Source organism: Passer domesticus, chromosome 1 (assembly GCF_036417665.1).
Source record: "Passer domesticus isolate bPasDom1 chromosome 1, bPasDom1.hap1, whole genome shotgun sequence".
NCBI classification, from domain to species: domain Eukaryota; kingdom Metazoa; phylum Chordata; class Aves; order Passeriformes; family Passeridae; genus Passer; species Passer domesticus.
The window spans coordinates 34,228,071-34,243,837 of NC_087474.1; the positions used below are offsets into that span (position 1 = coordinate 34,228,071).

General features: G+C 43.2%; 1 protein-coding gene across 8 annotated transcripts in view; it reads left to right on the forward strand.

The window, feature by feature from the left end:
• WIPF3 (WAS/WASL interacting protein family member 3) overlaps positions 1 to 14,564 on the forward strand; it is a 39,005-nt gene extending 24,441 nt beyond the window's left edge. For 7 of the 8 annotated variants that reach the window (XM_064413399.1, XM_064413407.1, XM_064413403.1 and 4 more), the window contains 6 exons: positions 3,751 to 3,883; positions 4,490 to 4,618; positions 6,107 to 6,850; positions 8,458 to 8,604; positions 9,309 to 9,410; positions 10,277 to 14,564. In XM_064413399.1, the coding sequence (XP_064269469.1) occupies positions 3,751 to 3,883; positions 4,490 to 4,618; positions 6,107 to 6,850; positions 8,458 to 8,604; positions 9,309 to 9,410; positions 10,277 to 10,317 (1,296 nt within the window). In that variant the 3' untranslated portion in view covers positions 10,318 to 14,564. The remainder of the gene's footprint in view (positions 1 to 3,750; positions 3,884 to 4,489; positions 4,619 to 6,106; positions 6,851 to 8,457; positions 8,605 to 9,308; positions 9,411 to 10,276) is intronic. The other variant, XM_064413416.1, reaches the window with a different exon arrangement.
• Positions 14,565 to 15,767: the final 1,203 nt, after the last annotated feature.

The window sequence follows — 15,767 nt, forward strand, 5'->3', positions numbered from 1 at the left end:
TGGAAGAAGCTGTTACAAACCACCAGCTGTGCCATTCCCCCACAGGGTACTGCACGTCACCAGGTAGCTCTGCACAGGACCGGGTGACTTGTGCTTCACAAAAACCACTTCTGCCAGAGAGGATCCAGCCTTGATCTGAAGTATTACCAAGAGATTGAGAATCTGCTGCTGTCTGTGGCTTGTCTGTTTGCACCTCACATTAATTCACCAAATGCCTGTCTCTGCTGTCTGAGTCCTCACCCCCATTGCCAGTACAGGTTGTCATGTGCAGGCAGACTCCCCTCAGACTTCAGGGCTGACAGTCAAAACAGAACTGCTGAAATCTGAACTGTTGCCTCCAGTGTTTTGAACACTGCTTTGGCTCTTTCTTTTGCACCTTCAGGTTTCCACAATGTAATTTTAAAAATCTGGAGACTAGAACTGAGCTTGTGATTCCATTTTTTCTCACACTGTTTTTTCTGAAAGGATGAGAAATATTGGAGGACTGTACTGTCCCTCCTTGCCATACTTGCTAATTCAGGCTTGCTGCTGGAGCCCCCTTCCAGGTCCAGGCTTGTGGGACTTGGAATACAGGCTTTAGTTTCAGAGATCTGACCATTATTTGTAATCCAGTCACTTTCAGTTGTACATTTGATGTTTTTATATTGTGCATTTTCTTTCTCCTTTCCCCCCTCCAAGTCAGCAGTGGGGAAACATGTTTTGGTTTGTTGTTCTTTTCAAACAGCCTCAAGCTGCAGTGATTTAGGTCTCTCTATATATTCATGTTGTACTCATTCTTATTTCCACTAGTCTGAGTTACCAGCTTCAAATTCTGAAATGTTTATTTCCAACATTGATGATTTACAGTCTGAAACATCACTCTAAAAAATATGATTTGAAGGTGTTTTCCTATTTACAAGTATTTTGAAGACCTGACAGATAGCCTAAACATGAGTCCCATACTTTACTGAATATCATAGCTAAGTGTGTAATTTAGGACACTGAAGACAAAATGTGGTGGAGTTTGGCGAGCTGAAAAGGAAGTAATTCTTATGTTGAGGCTATTTACATGCGTGGTTTGTTCCATTTTGTTTCTAAGTATGTACTGAATGTGACATTCATTGTGTCTGAAATAGTAGCAGAGTGACCTAGTGGTTGCTAAGGTAATGAGAACCCATCGTTCCCTTACCAATTCCTGTAAATAAGGTATGGAATTTAATTTCACTCTGTGTTACCTGAGGCAGCTCTGGCACCTGATAAAACAAATGATCTTCACATTCTTCTCCACTTCCCTTCTGATTTTCATTGAAATACTGAGATGTTTCTCTTTTTGTAAATAAACAAGGCTGCCCTACAGATGGTGGGATAGAAAGTAGCCCAAGAATTGCATCTTTTGTCTTGCAGCTGTTTTCCCTCTGTGACTTAAAATGTATTTGTGTTCCTGCTGAAACACTTCTATTATTGCATGTGATCAGGGCTGAAGATTTGACAGCCATAAGAGTTCCTCTTTGTTTTTCTCTTGATGCAGAACTTACGTTTGTTATCTGTGCTTGTGCTATGGATTGCAAGCACAGCATGAGTGTGAATCCAAGATTTATTTCTTCATCAAAGAAAGGAAGGTTATCTCAAAAAAACAATATGGTAAATACCCGAATTTGCAAATGCTGAACACCAGTAGATGGTGAGATACTTACCTGGTGAAACGATTCTTGGCAAGGATTATTACTGGCCTTGGGAGCGCAGGCAGCAAACAAGAAATCTGAAGGAGCTCTGGCTGCAGCCAGGCAACACTACACCCCAGACCATCTTGACTTTGTAATGGAAAAAGAGAATCCACATCAAGCTACTCAGCAGCTCATCAATCATCCGAGTCCACCAGCCTGGGCACGGAAGATTGAATCTCTTATTTATATGAGGGAGGAAGAAAAAACAGATGGGGCATAGGATGGAGTTATGCTTGGAGTAAGGGAATCTGCTGTTAAGAGAAAAGTAGCTTGTTGTGCTGCATTATGGAATGGCAGAACAATATTCCTGCTTTTTTATGCCACAAATTTTTGTCTTGCTTGTGTTACATTGATATCAAGTTATGGGTTACTTGCCACAAGTCGACACAAGTCGGTTATTTTAGCCTAATAGCTGTCTGGGTATTCTAATAGCCTGTCTGCCCAGAGAAGTAGATTTGGGAGGTGAAGTGGACAGCTGGCATAATATATGGACATTTGAACCCGGAAATTAAAGACAGCTGCTAGGTCTAATTTTAAACATAGCTCTTGATCAGATCCCTCTAGATCCTGCTTGTCCTGGCACAGCAAAGTCATTTGTGGGAGTAGAGAGACAAGAAGTTGAAGATACTGGCAAAGAGCTTTTGTGAGGAAGGGAATCACCCTTGTCCCAGTTATGGTATTTCCATTTTTCACAGTAAGTATTGTCAGCTTCCAGAGAAGGGGAGTGGAAATGGTTTGTGGCTGGTACATGGTCTAACACCGCTGACACGGGCAGCTCTACTGGGGCCTCATAATGGACAGTGGGACTCCCTGTTCTGTAAGTACCAGGGCAGGCAGCGCTGTTTCAAACGAGGAAAATGTAACAGAGTGGGGGTTTTCCTAACATTTTAAAATAACACGTGATATCAGCCAGGTTGTAATTCCGAGTTTTTACATCAGGGCTCGGGAATGCGGCGGCGTTAGCGGCGGTCTGGAGCTCCATCTAGCGGGGCGTAGCAAATCCCGCTGGCTGGGTTTTGATTTTTTTAGCCAGTACAAAAATAACAACGAATAATAGTGCTTCACTTGGGATTAGCGAGTTAGACACATTATTAGTTCAACAGCTGGTTGAGTGTTTTCAAGTTTCTGTTTTGCTTTGCCATTACCAGCCTGGGTTGGCTTTGGGGGTTTTTTCAAGTGTGACAGTATTGTTCAGGTTATTAAAACTACGATGCTAAAATTAAGGGCTATGGAAACATTTCTGGTACTCGTTCTCTTTAGGGAGTTACCTAACCTCTGGGAACTTTGGAAGCAAGCAGAACATTGCTCCTCTGATGTGAAGATTGCCCTCTATTAGACTGCTCTGTTAATCACAATAGGTTTAGGAATAACAGCTTTGCTATCTGCTTTTAAAAAGTGAAACATCCAATTTTTTTAATATATGGGTTTTTTAATATATATAACAATAAACTTTAAGAAGTAAGAATAAAGAATTAATTTTGTTTCTTTTATTAAAGAACTTTAAACTGTAACTTGACTTTACACTTACCAAGCTTGCTTAGGATGGAAACGTTACTAAAACATAATTGTATTATTCTAAAGGCATTCTACTTGAACTGGTATTAATCACCAGTACAGAGAGGTAGTCTAAATAAGTTAATGATCACATTCAAATATAAGTACAGGTATTTATTATAATTTGACATATAAAAATTTTGATGTAAAGCACTGCAAATATTATGATAAGAGCTGACAGAGGAAGTTGGAGCTGGAGTTGTGGGACAGAGGCCATAAATGGCCAAATGAGGTCACATTTCATTTGAGCATGCCTCCCAATTTGCTTTCAACAGCATTAGCACAACTAGTATTAGTTTGTGTTATATTTAAATTTTCAGCTTTTCTGCCTCCTGCACAACCAAATATTCCTGTTGATTTGACTCAAAGGCTTGGGAGTGACAGCTGCCAGGGAGGCCTTATTTCAAATCTTCTATCCCACATTTGCCTGTGTATCCTTTCTAAACGTGCATTTTTGTCTGTGCCTCCCATCTAAAGCTCTTATTGTCAACAGGCAAGCTCAGAGATACCAAAATTGCGAAAGGAAGACCAGAAAGCACGAAACGCACTCTTGGCCGATATCCAGCAGGGAACTCGCCTGAGGAAAGTGACCCAAATCAACGACCGAAGTGCACCACAGATTGAAAGTGAGCATGTGCTCCTCAGCAAGGCCCTGGGGCAGCTTTGCTGAGCCTTGGGTGTGGGTGGAGGTCAGATGGACAGTTTCACATTGAAGGGCAGGTTTGAAGGTCAGCAAAGGTCTGCATCTTCATATGGCTTTAGGATGCAGAGAGGGGACACTTTTAAACATGCATCCTGCTCTGAGATCAATGGCTGTTAACACTTCATGGTAAGCCTCCAACTGGTTATCACCTTAACAGGTATTCCTTGTTCCAAAATAAATAATGAATGATGAAATCCTTGAGAGCATTTCAGTGAAATAATTAGGTGGGAATTGTTGGCTCTAGCAGAAGAATTGTTCTTTATTAGATTAAAAGAACAAAAAAAAACGCTGAAAAATTCTGGAAATGTAAATTCACAGCTACTTCTTGGTGTCACGATTTGTGTGAGGTTGAAGAGCACCAGAGGGTGCTGTGCTCCAAGGTACAGGTCAGAGAGGGATGGCAGTTCCTGTATAACAGTACAGGGAAAAGTTTGGCCTTGGCTGTTTGTTGCCACCAAGCCTTAGCAGTCTCAGGGCTAGCATGAAATTGTTTTCTGATATACCCTGCATTTTTCATTCTTTTTAACAGAACCCAAAGGAGCTAACAGAGATGGAGGTAACCCAGCTCTTAATAAAGGTGGCTCTCAGCAGCCTCTGGGAGGTTTATTTGCTGGTGGCTTTCCTGTTCTCAGACCAGCAGGCCAGAGGGACATGACAGGTAAGGGCTTCATTTGTATGAAAGCAGAGCTGGACAGGCAGAAATTTGGGATAAAAAGTACTTTGGGATTAGTTTTACTGATTGATTTTTATTGGTTTGGGGGTTTTTTTCTGAATGCCTAGTTCATTGCATGACCATAGAGAGCTCAATTAATAATGTGATTGAAGCCACCTTTCTAGATCTCAGGTGCTTTATTTCTTAAAACATAAATAAAAAGCTGTCTCCACACTTGGTAAGAAAGAGATTAAATAGATCTCTTTAGGGGAGGTTTTTACATTATTTTGGTGAAAACTTTTAATTGTGTCTTGAATGCAGTGTTGAAATCTGAGCTTATCAGTTTCAGCACAAATGGCAAAGTCATATTCCTTCCCTCCAGTAGTGTATATTTCTATGGTGTTACAGTCTTAATTTAAAGATTCATATTTAAGATTTTTTCCCTCTGGATTTTATAGAGTACAGCTTTGATCCAGCAAGGTAATTTACTGATCTGAAAAATAAGGGTCTTGTTGCTTCAGAATAACAGGAGGAAGGTACATGGGGAGCCCCACTGCTGCTTTCACCTCAAGAAGTGCCAGCATCAATGAGGGATGACTTTTATAGTCACAGTTTGGCTCTGTTTAGCAGCTGGTGCCTGCTCAGGCAGCACAGAGCAAAGTAGGATTTTGTAGAGAAAGACAGAACTTGGCTCTACCTGGAGGTTTTTTTGCTCCCAAAAGGCAAGCCAAAGATGCAGAGCACTGTGTGGGGTAGGCTTTTGACATAGCTTCAGTGGCAGTAACTACTTTGAGTTGCTCTTAAAATTACGGCCATGCCTATCAGACAGTGAGTGTCAAATGAGGTGCCTTTTTTGACATCTTGCTTTGTGATAAATCCTTGACATTTACTCAGGAAAAGACATTTTGTAAGTTCAAGAGTCTTCAGGCATTTGCTGTTAAAAAGGAAATATCAGAACCTGTGCCTTCCGGAAAGCCTTTGAGGCATTGCTTTTAAAAACTTGCCTTTTATCTGTGGAGCTAAGGTTTCTGTAACATTTGTGTGACTTTTTTGATCCTAAGCAAGTACTTAACTTGAAGGATGCCAGTTGATGTGTGTTAAACAGCTCATGTACTTTTCACTGGGAATCTCGATGCCCAATGGGCTGTACCAGGCAAGATGAGGCTGGTGTGAAGGGTCCCAGTCTCTGCATAAAAGTTCCTTCTTAAACTGAGAAGGAACTTCTGCAGAAGCTGAGGAGCAGGGAGGGGAGCAGGGTCTCCCAGCAGGTCATGTCACTAAGCAGAATCCGTGGTGCCCACTGGAATGCATCACCTCCTAAGCCGCATTCCAGCGTGGGCAACCTGCTGGATATGAGATATTCGGGGTGAATGAGTTTAATCCCTCTGGGTGTCCACTGGGGAGGGGAAGATGAAGAGCTTGCCTTTATCGCTGTTCGGTCTGAGGAGTGGGAACGCAATCCCGGTGTGTTAACATGTGATACCTGGTTTCCAGCAGGGAAGCCCGGGCAGCTCTCCGGAGGCCGAGCAGCGTCCCCCAGACCCTCGGCACCGCCGAGCAGCGGCGCTGCCAAGGCGAACAACAGCCCCTCGCAGCCGGCCGAGGCTCCAAGGGCAGCTGTCCCACCGGAGCCTCCCGGCACCTCCCGAGCCGCCGCGGGAGCGGCTCCCGGGCGGCCCAGCCTGCCCGCCCCGCCTCCACCGCCCCCCGCTTCCAGCAAGCCTTCCCTCACCTTCCCTCCCCCTCCCCCTGTGCCCCCTCCGGCCGATCGCCCCGCCAAGGGCGTGAGCCCCGGCGCTGCTCCCCCGGCCCCGCTCCCTCCCCCTCAGGCTGACAAGCCCGCCAAGCCTCCAGCAGCCGCTCCGCACCCGCCCCCTCCTCCTCCGCCTCCGCCTCCTCCCCCGCTGCCCCCCGTGCCCCCCTGCGGGCTGCCGGGCAGGGCCGCCGAGGCCCCTGCGGCCGCTCCGGCCGAAGGAAGGGACTGTCCCCCTCCCGCGCCGCCGCCTCCTCCGCCGCCGCACGCCCACCCCCCGCCCGCGAGCAGGCTCTCCTTTCCCCCCTCCCCGGCCTTCAGCGGCGCCGACGTGCCCCCTCCGCTGCCCCCCAAGTCTCCCCACTTGCTGTCACAGTTCCACAAGCCAAGCAACATCCAGTCGCTGCCGCTGCCACCCACGCCCGGCCCGCCTCAGCCCGCAGCCGTGGTGGAGACCAGGAAGAAGAGACCCGGCCGAGGCGCAGGTGAGAGGCACCTCCGAAGGAAGGAGGCTTTTCCCTCCCTTCGGCTAGCGGGGAAAATCACAGAATGATTTGGGTTGGAACAGGACCTTGAGGATGACTTAGTTCTTCAAGGCTGCCTTCCAACCCGAAGCATTCTATTGCACTGGTGACTGGGGAGCATGGAGGGGCAGGGATGAAGAGCACACATGGGAGGAATACCTGTAGGTTGCACGGCTCATGATGAACACCCAAAACATCCGGCTTTTTGAGATGCCAGGCAGTTCGTAGCACTGGGCACACATGCCTTATAGTTTAAGCTGCCACTCTTGGAAGCGACATGTTGATCAGTGGAGATGAAGTCTTAGGACCACTGGGCTGCTTCTTGCTTTTGTGTTGGCATTGGTGTGTCTCCAGCAGTGCAATGGGTGGTACCTGACAGGCTCAGGTTCGGGGGCAGACTGCACATCACAGTGTCTGCCAGGTCAGCAGCTGCTCAAGTGCCAGCCTGCCTAGGACACCAATCTACAGCCGTACCCATGCAGGAGCAATATTGGCAACAGCTGGGAAACACTAGAGAACATAATGAAACAGAGATGGGGCAGCTACCAGTCATAGGTGAGCAAAAGCAAATCTGGTTGCAGCCCTCTGCTGTTCAACCAAGGCAAGCAGCCAATGCCTCCTGCCATCAAGGTGGTTGGGCCAAAGGCTTCTCCAGCTACTTGGGAAGTGGGGTATTATCCAGTATTTCCTTGAGTAGATGATAGAAGGAAGTTTTGTTAGACTCCTCTAACGTAATGGAAATAATAAAAAAGATGAGCATGAGCCTAGATCTGTGTGGGTTTGAGAAATGGAGACAGCTACTTAACAGGGAACATCTGAAAGAGAATGTTCTGTACCCTTTATTTTAGCAGCTACATGGCAGGAGAAAGATTACTGGCTCCCTTTGAGAGCCAGGTTAAAGGCCACGTAAGTACAGCAGATCAGGTGCCTTGTGGTGGTGCTTAATGCTGCTCAGGACTCTCTGATGAACTGTTACTGTGTCGAGATGCCCATTTCTCATGGTAGTTCAATTTATGTTTTCGATAAAATTACCCTGCCTGACCCTTGTTATGTAGGAATATAAGCAGTTTTTGGGAGGCCTTGGGCTCCCTCCCTCTCATATAACTCCTGTGGTTTTCCAGATGTAAACTTTGATGGCCCTTGCAACTCCTCAGTGAAATACACAAGACTAATGGTAATTCCATGGTATAGCTGCCAAAACATCAGAAAAATTTCTTCTAGACATACCAGCAAGTGTGGTTGTTTTGTTGATTTCCTTTGCTTAAAGAGACTGCTTGTTCTTGTGAAAGTGGAAGGATAATCTTCCCTTCCATACTGGGACAAAACCACACTTCACAATGTCACACTTTCCTTAGAACTGGGAATGGAAAGCTCCAGCCAATTCCAGTAGTGACTTGAATTTAACACTTAATGCTACAAATCTGTGGTCAGGCTTGGCAAACAACAGCTGTGGGTATTTTTGCCCCAAATATTGCATTCTTTCTACACCCCCAGCACTTTTTTGTGTAGTTTAATGTTGGGTTTAAGTCATGATGATGCTTATATGCTGATCTCGTGGTTTTTTAAAGGAACTGGTGCTGGGAAGCTGGTCACACCTCCACAGCCACCTGCAAGATCCCCAACAACTGAACTTACAAGCAAGTCTGGAGTCTCAGCCTGGGCTACAGCTCATGACCCCTACACACCACTTAAAAATGGAAATATGCACATTATTGGTAATATCATTAAATTAAATCTCTTGGCCTTAATTAGTAATTTTAGTACAAAAGCCTGTGTGTGTCTCAGACCTCAAAAACTCAAGACTTTGTCCTAGCAATAACAAGGTAGTATAATAGAAACATTTTTGTACAACCTTATATAATTATAGAAAATTAAGGCTTTTTCAAAAAGGATTTGAATTCAGTCAGTAGAAAAGAAGAGCACACACTACCTGCAAAGTTACTTAAAAATATGAAGAATTCCCATGGTGTCCTTATATTATCATTCTTCAAACCACATCATGGACATTTAGAGGTTTCACTCCTATAGGGCAAAGATCCCTAAGAGTTATTTTTGTGGTCTGATTAATTGGCCATTCATTCTTGTTTACAGCTACATGTCTTATACTAGCAATGAGTATCTCTATTACCACAATGCAGAAAACTGGAACAGCAGCCAGAAGCTTACCTTCAGTTTTAATAGCAGGCAATGATTGCAATTAAAGCAAAAAACTTGGATGGCTCACAGAAGTACTCATCAAGATGGTTTCTACAGAATGAGCCACTATCAGTTTCAGGAGAAAATAAGCCAGCATTTTTAATAGAAATTACTTGTGGAAACATTGTTGGGTTTGGGTTTTTTTGGGGGGTGTTTTTGATTGTTGTTGTTTTTAAGTTTCGCTCCAGTACCAGCTAATGTTTATTTCCCTGAAACTTCCCAGATGACTTTGAATCAAAATTTACTTTCCATTCTGTGGAAGATTTCCCCCCACCTGATGAATTCAAACCATTTCAGAAAACATATCCCAGCAAGATACCCAGAGGTAAGTGTGTAAATATGGAAAGATCTGATCATTATCAAGAGGTTTAAAAATGGGGATGCAAAATAAAGAACTGAACCAGCATTAGCATAACTGGACTGTTAGCACTGGCACAGAGAGGAATGGGTTACACAGTGGCAACAGGGACCAAAGATAAAATGAAAAGCACTTCATTACTTCAGAGTCTTAGCTAAAAACAAATAATGTGGCTGGACATGCAGCCTGTGTTTTTATATTGCTAAATTTGCAAAGCCTGTGATGTTAAAAACAGTCATGCTGTAAAAACAAGACTTGGGCAGCTACTGAGTTTGATTTTTTGGTTCACTAACTTTTTCATCAAGAAAGATGTCTTTCATTTAGTATTTTGATTTCAATCCTGTGCATGGTGTTTTACACACCTGAGTAACAAAGAGACTTAATACATTAATTTTGTCAGGAAAGTGATAAATGGCTGAACCTTGCTTTATTTTTTTTCCTCCCTTCTTAACTTAGTAATTTAGAATGAGGTCACTGTTGTAAGAGCAGCTCACCTATCCAGTTTTGAAAATGGGTAGTTGAAAGTGCCAAAAGATCTCATGCCCTTATTCTGGCTTTTTTTATAAAACCCAGTTTTCTGTAGTATTAGATCTCCAACTTCTAGTTAACCTTTTGTTTTGTTTCCATGCTAAGGTACTTAGCATGAATTTTCATAGCAGCCTCAGTCAGGCTAAATTGTCTGCTGTACGTTCTGACTTTTTACTGAAGGGCTGCAGAGCACAAGCAATATGTGTATATATGTATGTAAACATGTATATATCAGGGGTAGCAGCATCCCTGCTATATAACTGCACCCAAAGTACTTGTTTAAAATCTGTCCTGTCTATTTACAGATCCCTCTAAAAATCCTCCATTAAGAACACACGTGAGATGAGAAGAGTCTTCTGAAGTTCTCTGGACTAGTATTAATAAAGAAGATCAAGATAATATATTAAGACAGAAGGAGTCCCTCTTGCAGTGATAGATTGTACTTGAGTCACAAATACTGCAATATTAACATTTCTATAAACTGTAAAACAATATAAATGTACACCTTTTGAACTGGCCTACATACTGCAGGAATGTTAGTACAGGCTTTTAAATTACTGTATATAGGTGAATATTTTTTAAGCAAAGCAGCATAAAATTTAAATTCTTTGTAGTGTTGAAACACTTCTCATTCTTACTGTGCTGAAATGTTACCTCAGAATGTTTTGTGCTACGTGCCTGTAGTTCTTTTTTCCCCTTCCATCATAATTTTTGGAAATTCTCCAGTTATTATATAGACATTTTTTCAATGAACTGTCAAACTAATATGCTATCTTTAGTCTGGTTTTATGTTTCTTCACTTCTTCCATTCTGCCTGGCCTCAGATTGCAGCAGGATGTCATTTTCATGAAGAGATGGGCCCACAATCCTTTTCTCATGAAGCATGAAGAGGAGATCCAAGGAACTGTGGCTGCTAATGAGTCTACCTCCTAATGATTACATATCCTTATAGGATAGTGTCTGAAGAAGCCCAGCTGGGTAGGGTGGTCATGGACTTGACAGAGATGACAGAGCCTTTCCAAAGTAGAGGAAAAGGAAGTTGCTCTATTGTAAGCAAGAAAAAGAAATGGTGTGTGTGAATACACGTGCTGTGATGAGCATATTTAAGGACACATATCCTGTCTTTTCCTACTGGCAAATGGGTATTTACCATTTCTGTGATAGATTGCCTTTACCCAGCAATTACAAAGCCTTTGGATGAGGGGTCCAAAACCTACATTTTAGAGCTACTGCTGTTTGCTAGCTGTTCATTGTCCAAAACACACCACGTGGAACACTCAGCCCCCAAAGTGGTTGTTGTCTTAAATAGAGTTGGTTGGGAAAAGTAACAACCTAGCAGCTGACAAGACTTGAACTACTGCTTTTAATATTCAGACCTTGGGTAAGGTCTGTGGATCACAGATGTTTAGATCTGGTCCTAAGATGATTATTTCTAGCATTTATTACCCTTAGTCTTGTGCATTGGGAGGAGTGGTGCCATGGAGGTGTGAGGGAAGTGATTCCAGTAAAGCCACACTGCTGTGTGGCCACATGTGCTGTGTCCAAATTCTGGGCTCCCCAGTGCAAAGAAGACATGGCCATGCTGAAGAGAGTCCTACAAAAGGCCACAAAGGTGGTGAAGGGGCTGGAGCATCTCTCCTGTGAGGAAAGGCTGAGAGAGCTGGGACTGATCAGCCTAGAAAAGAGAAGGCTCAGAGGGGATCTCTCCAATGCATACAAATATTTGAAGTGGGGGTATAAAGATGGAGCCAGACTCTTTTCAATGGTGTCCAGTGACAGGAGCAGAGGAATTGGGCAACTGCAACACAGGAGGTGCTGTCAGAACATCAGGAAACACTTTTTGGCTGTGAGGGTGACTGAGCCTTGGAACAGGTTGCCCACAGACCTTGTAGAATCTCACTCCTTAAAGATACTCAAAAGTCATCTGGACTTTGTCCTCAGCAACTGGCAGTAGGTGACCTTGCTCGGCCAGGGGTGTTGGACCAGATGACCTGTATCCATCCCTTTCAATCCCAACCACCTTTGATTCCCCTTTTTACAGCTTTTCTGGGTTCCTAGAGCTGGGTTACAACAACCCAAGGCACCGCTGGGGGCAGAGTGGCTGGAAATCTGCCTGCCGCTAAAGGACCTGGGTGTGCTGGCTGACAGTGGCTAAATGTCCTGAACAGGGGCCAGTGTGTGCTCAGGTGGTCAAGAAGGCCAACAGCATCCTGGCTTGAGGAGGTTCAGAGGAGACCTTAGCACTCTGTGTAACCCGAAAGGATCCTGTACCAATGTGGGGGTCAGTCACTTCTCTCATGAAACAATGCACCAGACAAGAGGAAATGCCCTCAAGCTGTGCCAGGACAGGTTTAGATTTGATACTAGGAAAAGCATCTTCACCAAAAAGGTGCTCAGGCATTGGAACAGGCTCCTCAGGGAAGTGGTGAAGTCACCATTTAATACCTACAGGTATGTAAAAGACTTGTAGATACAGCACTCAGGTGATGCCTCAGGTTTTAGCTTTTACATTTTTCAGATTCTGTACTGCTTTAGTGTGTAGTTCTGAGCTTCATATTTTGGAGATAGCAAGCTCTCATCATAGAGTAGGTAGACAAAAGACCCTTGGCCCTGGGGACCAAGGACAAATGATCCAAATTTCAGGCCCAAGAGTGTAAACAACAGTGGAATGAAGAGAGAAAAACAAGAAGGATGGGACTTCATAATCTAAAGCTATAACTGGATAATTAACTCCAATATGCTAATGGACCAGATCTTATGAGAGACCTCATGACTGGTCATCCATTTTGTGACCATTTTGGGTTCATCTTGGGCTCTTGTACTGCCTAAGGTGTATCCATTGAGGCCTTATCTAATAATACTTACGTTATTCTTTAACTCCGTCTAGTCTCTGTTCTAGGTCAGCCTTCACAAGGTATCACAGGGACATGGTTTAGTGATGGACTTGGCAGTGCTGGGTTAACAGCTGAATTAGATGATCTCAAGAGTTGTTTTCCAGTATAAATGATTCCATGATTCACCAGCCTGAAAAAGAATACTGCTGTTCCAGGGTGAGTCTGGTTCTAACAGCCAGGCTATTACAGTTATGGCTTTAATTTATATAATTGCCATCAATTCCCCTCAGTTAGAGGTGTAATAGTGTTATAGATCACTGATGATCTTTCCCCATGGTGTTGCCTTTAAACAAAACTTTTTGGAAAAGACAGGTAACTGTATCTTTACATCCCTGCTTTTCTCTTTGTTGTTGCAGTAGTTCAGTTATGCTGTAACTATTCCCACATACATGTACATTCATGGTGTGAGGTGGTGTAGGGGTAAGAAGCTCTTCACCCACAGGACTCCAAGAAAGTAACATTAGTCTTTTTCTAGCCTATTATGATAACTTGCTGTACATAATGTGAAAAGAAAAAAAAGTGGTGATGCTTTGACCAATAGTGTCACTTACTGTAGTTACTTGATAAATATGCATGAATGTAGTAACAAGCAGGGGTCTACACCTATATTGCTTCTCCAACAACTGGAAAAGTTAAATACTGTTTTAAAAACTATTTTGTTATGGTATTATTAAAAGTGGCATATTGTTGGCTCTCATTTATTCTGAAATTTGTGTACTGCTCTGTAGTAAGTACCTTCCTAAGGATTTTAAAACTAATTCTAGACTACCTGCTAGCAGATATATAAAGGAGAAGAAAATTTTACTCCATTTCTTATTAGGGTTTGGGTATTTTAGAAATAAACAACATCTTTCAGGGATGAAATGAGAAATCCTGTGCCTATTTGCTAGCATTTCTGAAATGTTTTCAAATATTTGTCATTCAAGATCCATTGAAGTGTCTGGAGATACAGAGGATCACACTAGCTGTCACCCTGAGGCAGCTGATCCCACAAGCCCCACTGTGTCCTTCCACTGAGACACACCATTGCCAACATTAAGGCCATGCAGTTGCTGTGGTTTCTGCTGACTGCCCCCAAACATGTTGCTGTACCACAGCTGGTTTTGGTTTTTAAGTGCACTATACAATTGCAGCGAAATCAACACTATTAGAAAATTACTACCTGGATCACTGTGCTCAAAACAATTTATTCATTCTGTCATATAAGCAGTTCCAAATAAGGACATAAACGCCCATGAGATAATTGTAAGTGTTGCTTTCTTCTTTCTTAAGAAACAGGCAAATAAGATATATGATGTTTTCAACAGGAACACTCACTTTCATCTTGCCTTCCTCCCAGCTCTCAAAGATTAGAGATTCAAGTCATGCAAAATAGCTGTGAGAAGTGGTACATCCTAATTTCTGTCCTCTTCCTGGAGCAATCATTTTATTCCTGTTCCCTGGTTGTGCAGAAATACCCAGCTACTCCTATCAGGAGATGTGATTTCATGGGAAATCCATTTACTTCAGTTATGGGCAGCTGGAAAAAGCACACTTCTCTTTCAATGAGCTTCATCCCCTGCAACGTTCTCTGAAATCAAGTGTGCTTCTTGCAGTCAGCCCCTCCTCTGATTACCATACAAAGCAGCTAAATTTCAGGATCTACCTGAATATTTCCTTCTCTTGTCTACACTTTAAAATACTTAGACACAGGAGTTGGTCTTAGGATAGACAGCATGGGAGGATTTCATTGTGAATGGGAGATTATTAGACAGGCCATAAGAGAAAATATATTCTTCCTTGTTTTCTGTAAGTGAAAAGGCCCCATGTTTTCTTGTCCAATTGCCATTTGTCATATAAGGCAATACCAAAGTAATGAATCTGAATGGAACAATTTCATTTAAAAAATCCTGAGAATGCAGTGTGCCAATATGGCAATGACTATTTCCCTGATGCACAACTCTTAGTTTCAACTTGAGGTGTTTCTGCTTTCTAAGGAGCTTTTACTTCCTCAATACTGAAGCCTGTGGTTCTTCACCATCTACTTTCTCAAACAGTGAAGGATTTTAACTCCATGTGTTAACTTCCACTTACTAAAGACATGGATGTCCTCTTTCAACCTCCTGTATGAAAAAAACCCACTATCCATCCACCCACTGGACACAGTGTTTACTGGTTTAATTCTCAATGTTTGCCCTATGTCACTTGAACAAGAAAAAAATACAATGAGAAGCAGGTCTGCCTGTAGGACTCTGGAGGAAGGGAAGCATGCTGCAGCGCTGCATCTAATGGAAGGAAGCACAGGACAGCCATTCCTAAACCTAACCAGTTGCATTGCCACACACAGCAGAAACTCACTGTACTGAATGGATTCATTAGCCATGTGTCTCACAAGAGAGATTACTAGGAATTGTTCAGCAGTGCAAAGGCAGAAAGATGGAGAATAGCCAGGTACTTACCAATGTCCAGCATCTATTCCTTAAAAAAATTCCAAAACTGTAGCTTGTATATAAATCTGACACCTTATTAATTACATCTTAAGAGCCAGTATGTGTAGATCTCTACAGCATCCAGGCTGGCTCTGCACTTCAGGACTCAGCTCTGGAGCAGCAGCCAGGTGCACTACAAACACAAGCTGGCTGAGGGCGAAGGCAGAACTTAACCTGGGGACTGAATTCTGATCATTTGTACAGGCATAATGTCAGGTGCTGAGTTACTGCAACCAGATACAGCCAGAACAACAAAGTCAGGAGCCAGGACTTACCTTCCTGCCTGTCTCAAACTGTGATTTCAAGTCTACTACTCCAACTCTGTATGAATTAGTAAGAAGAGAAAAATGCAAGTCAGCTTTGCTGCAAGCCTAGTCCTGAGCAACAGAGGGAAAACCAGACTGCTTTCAATGACAATATGGCAATTGGCCTGA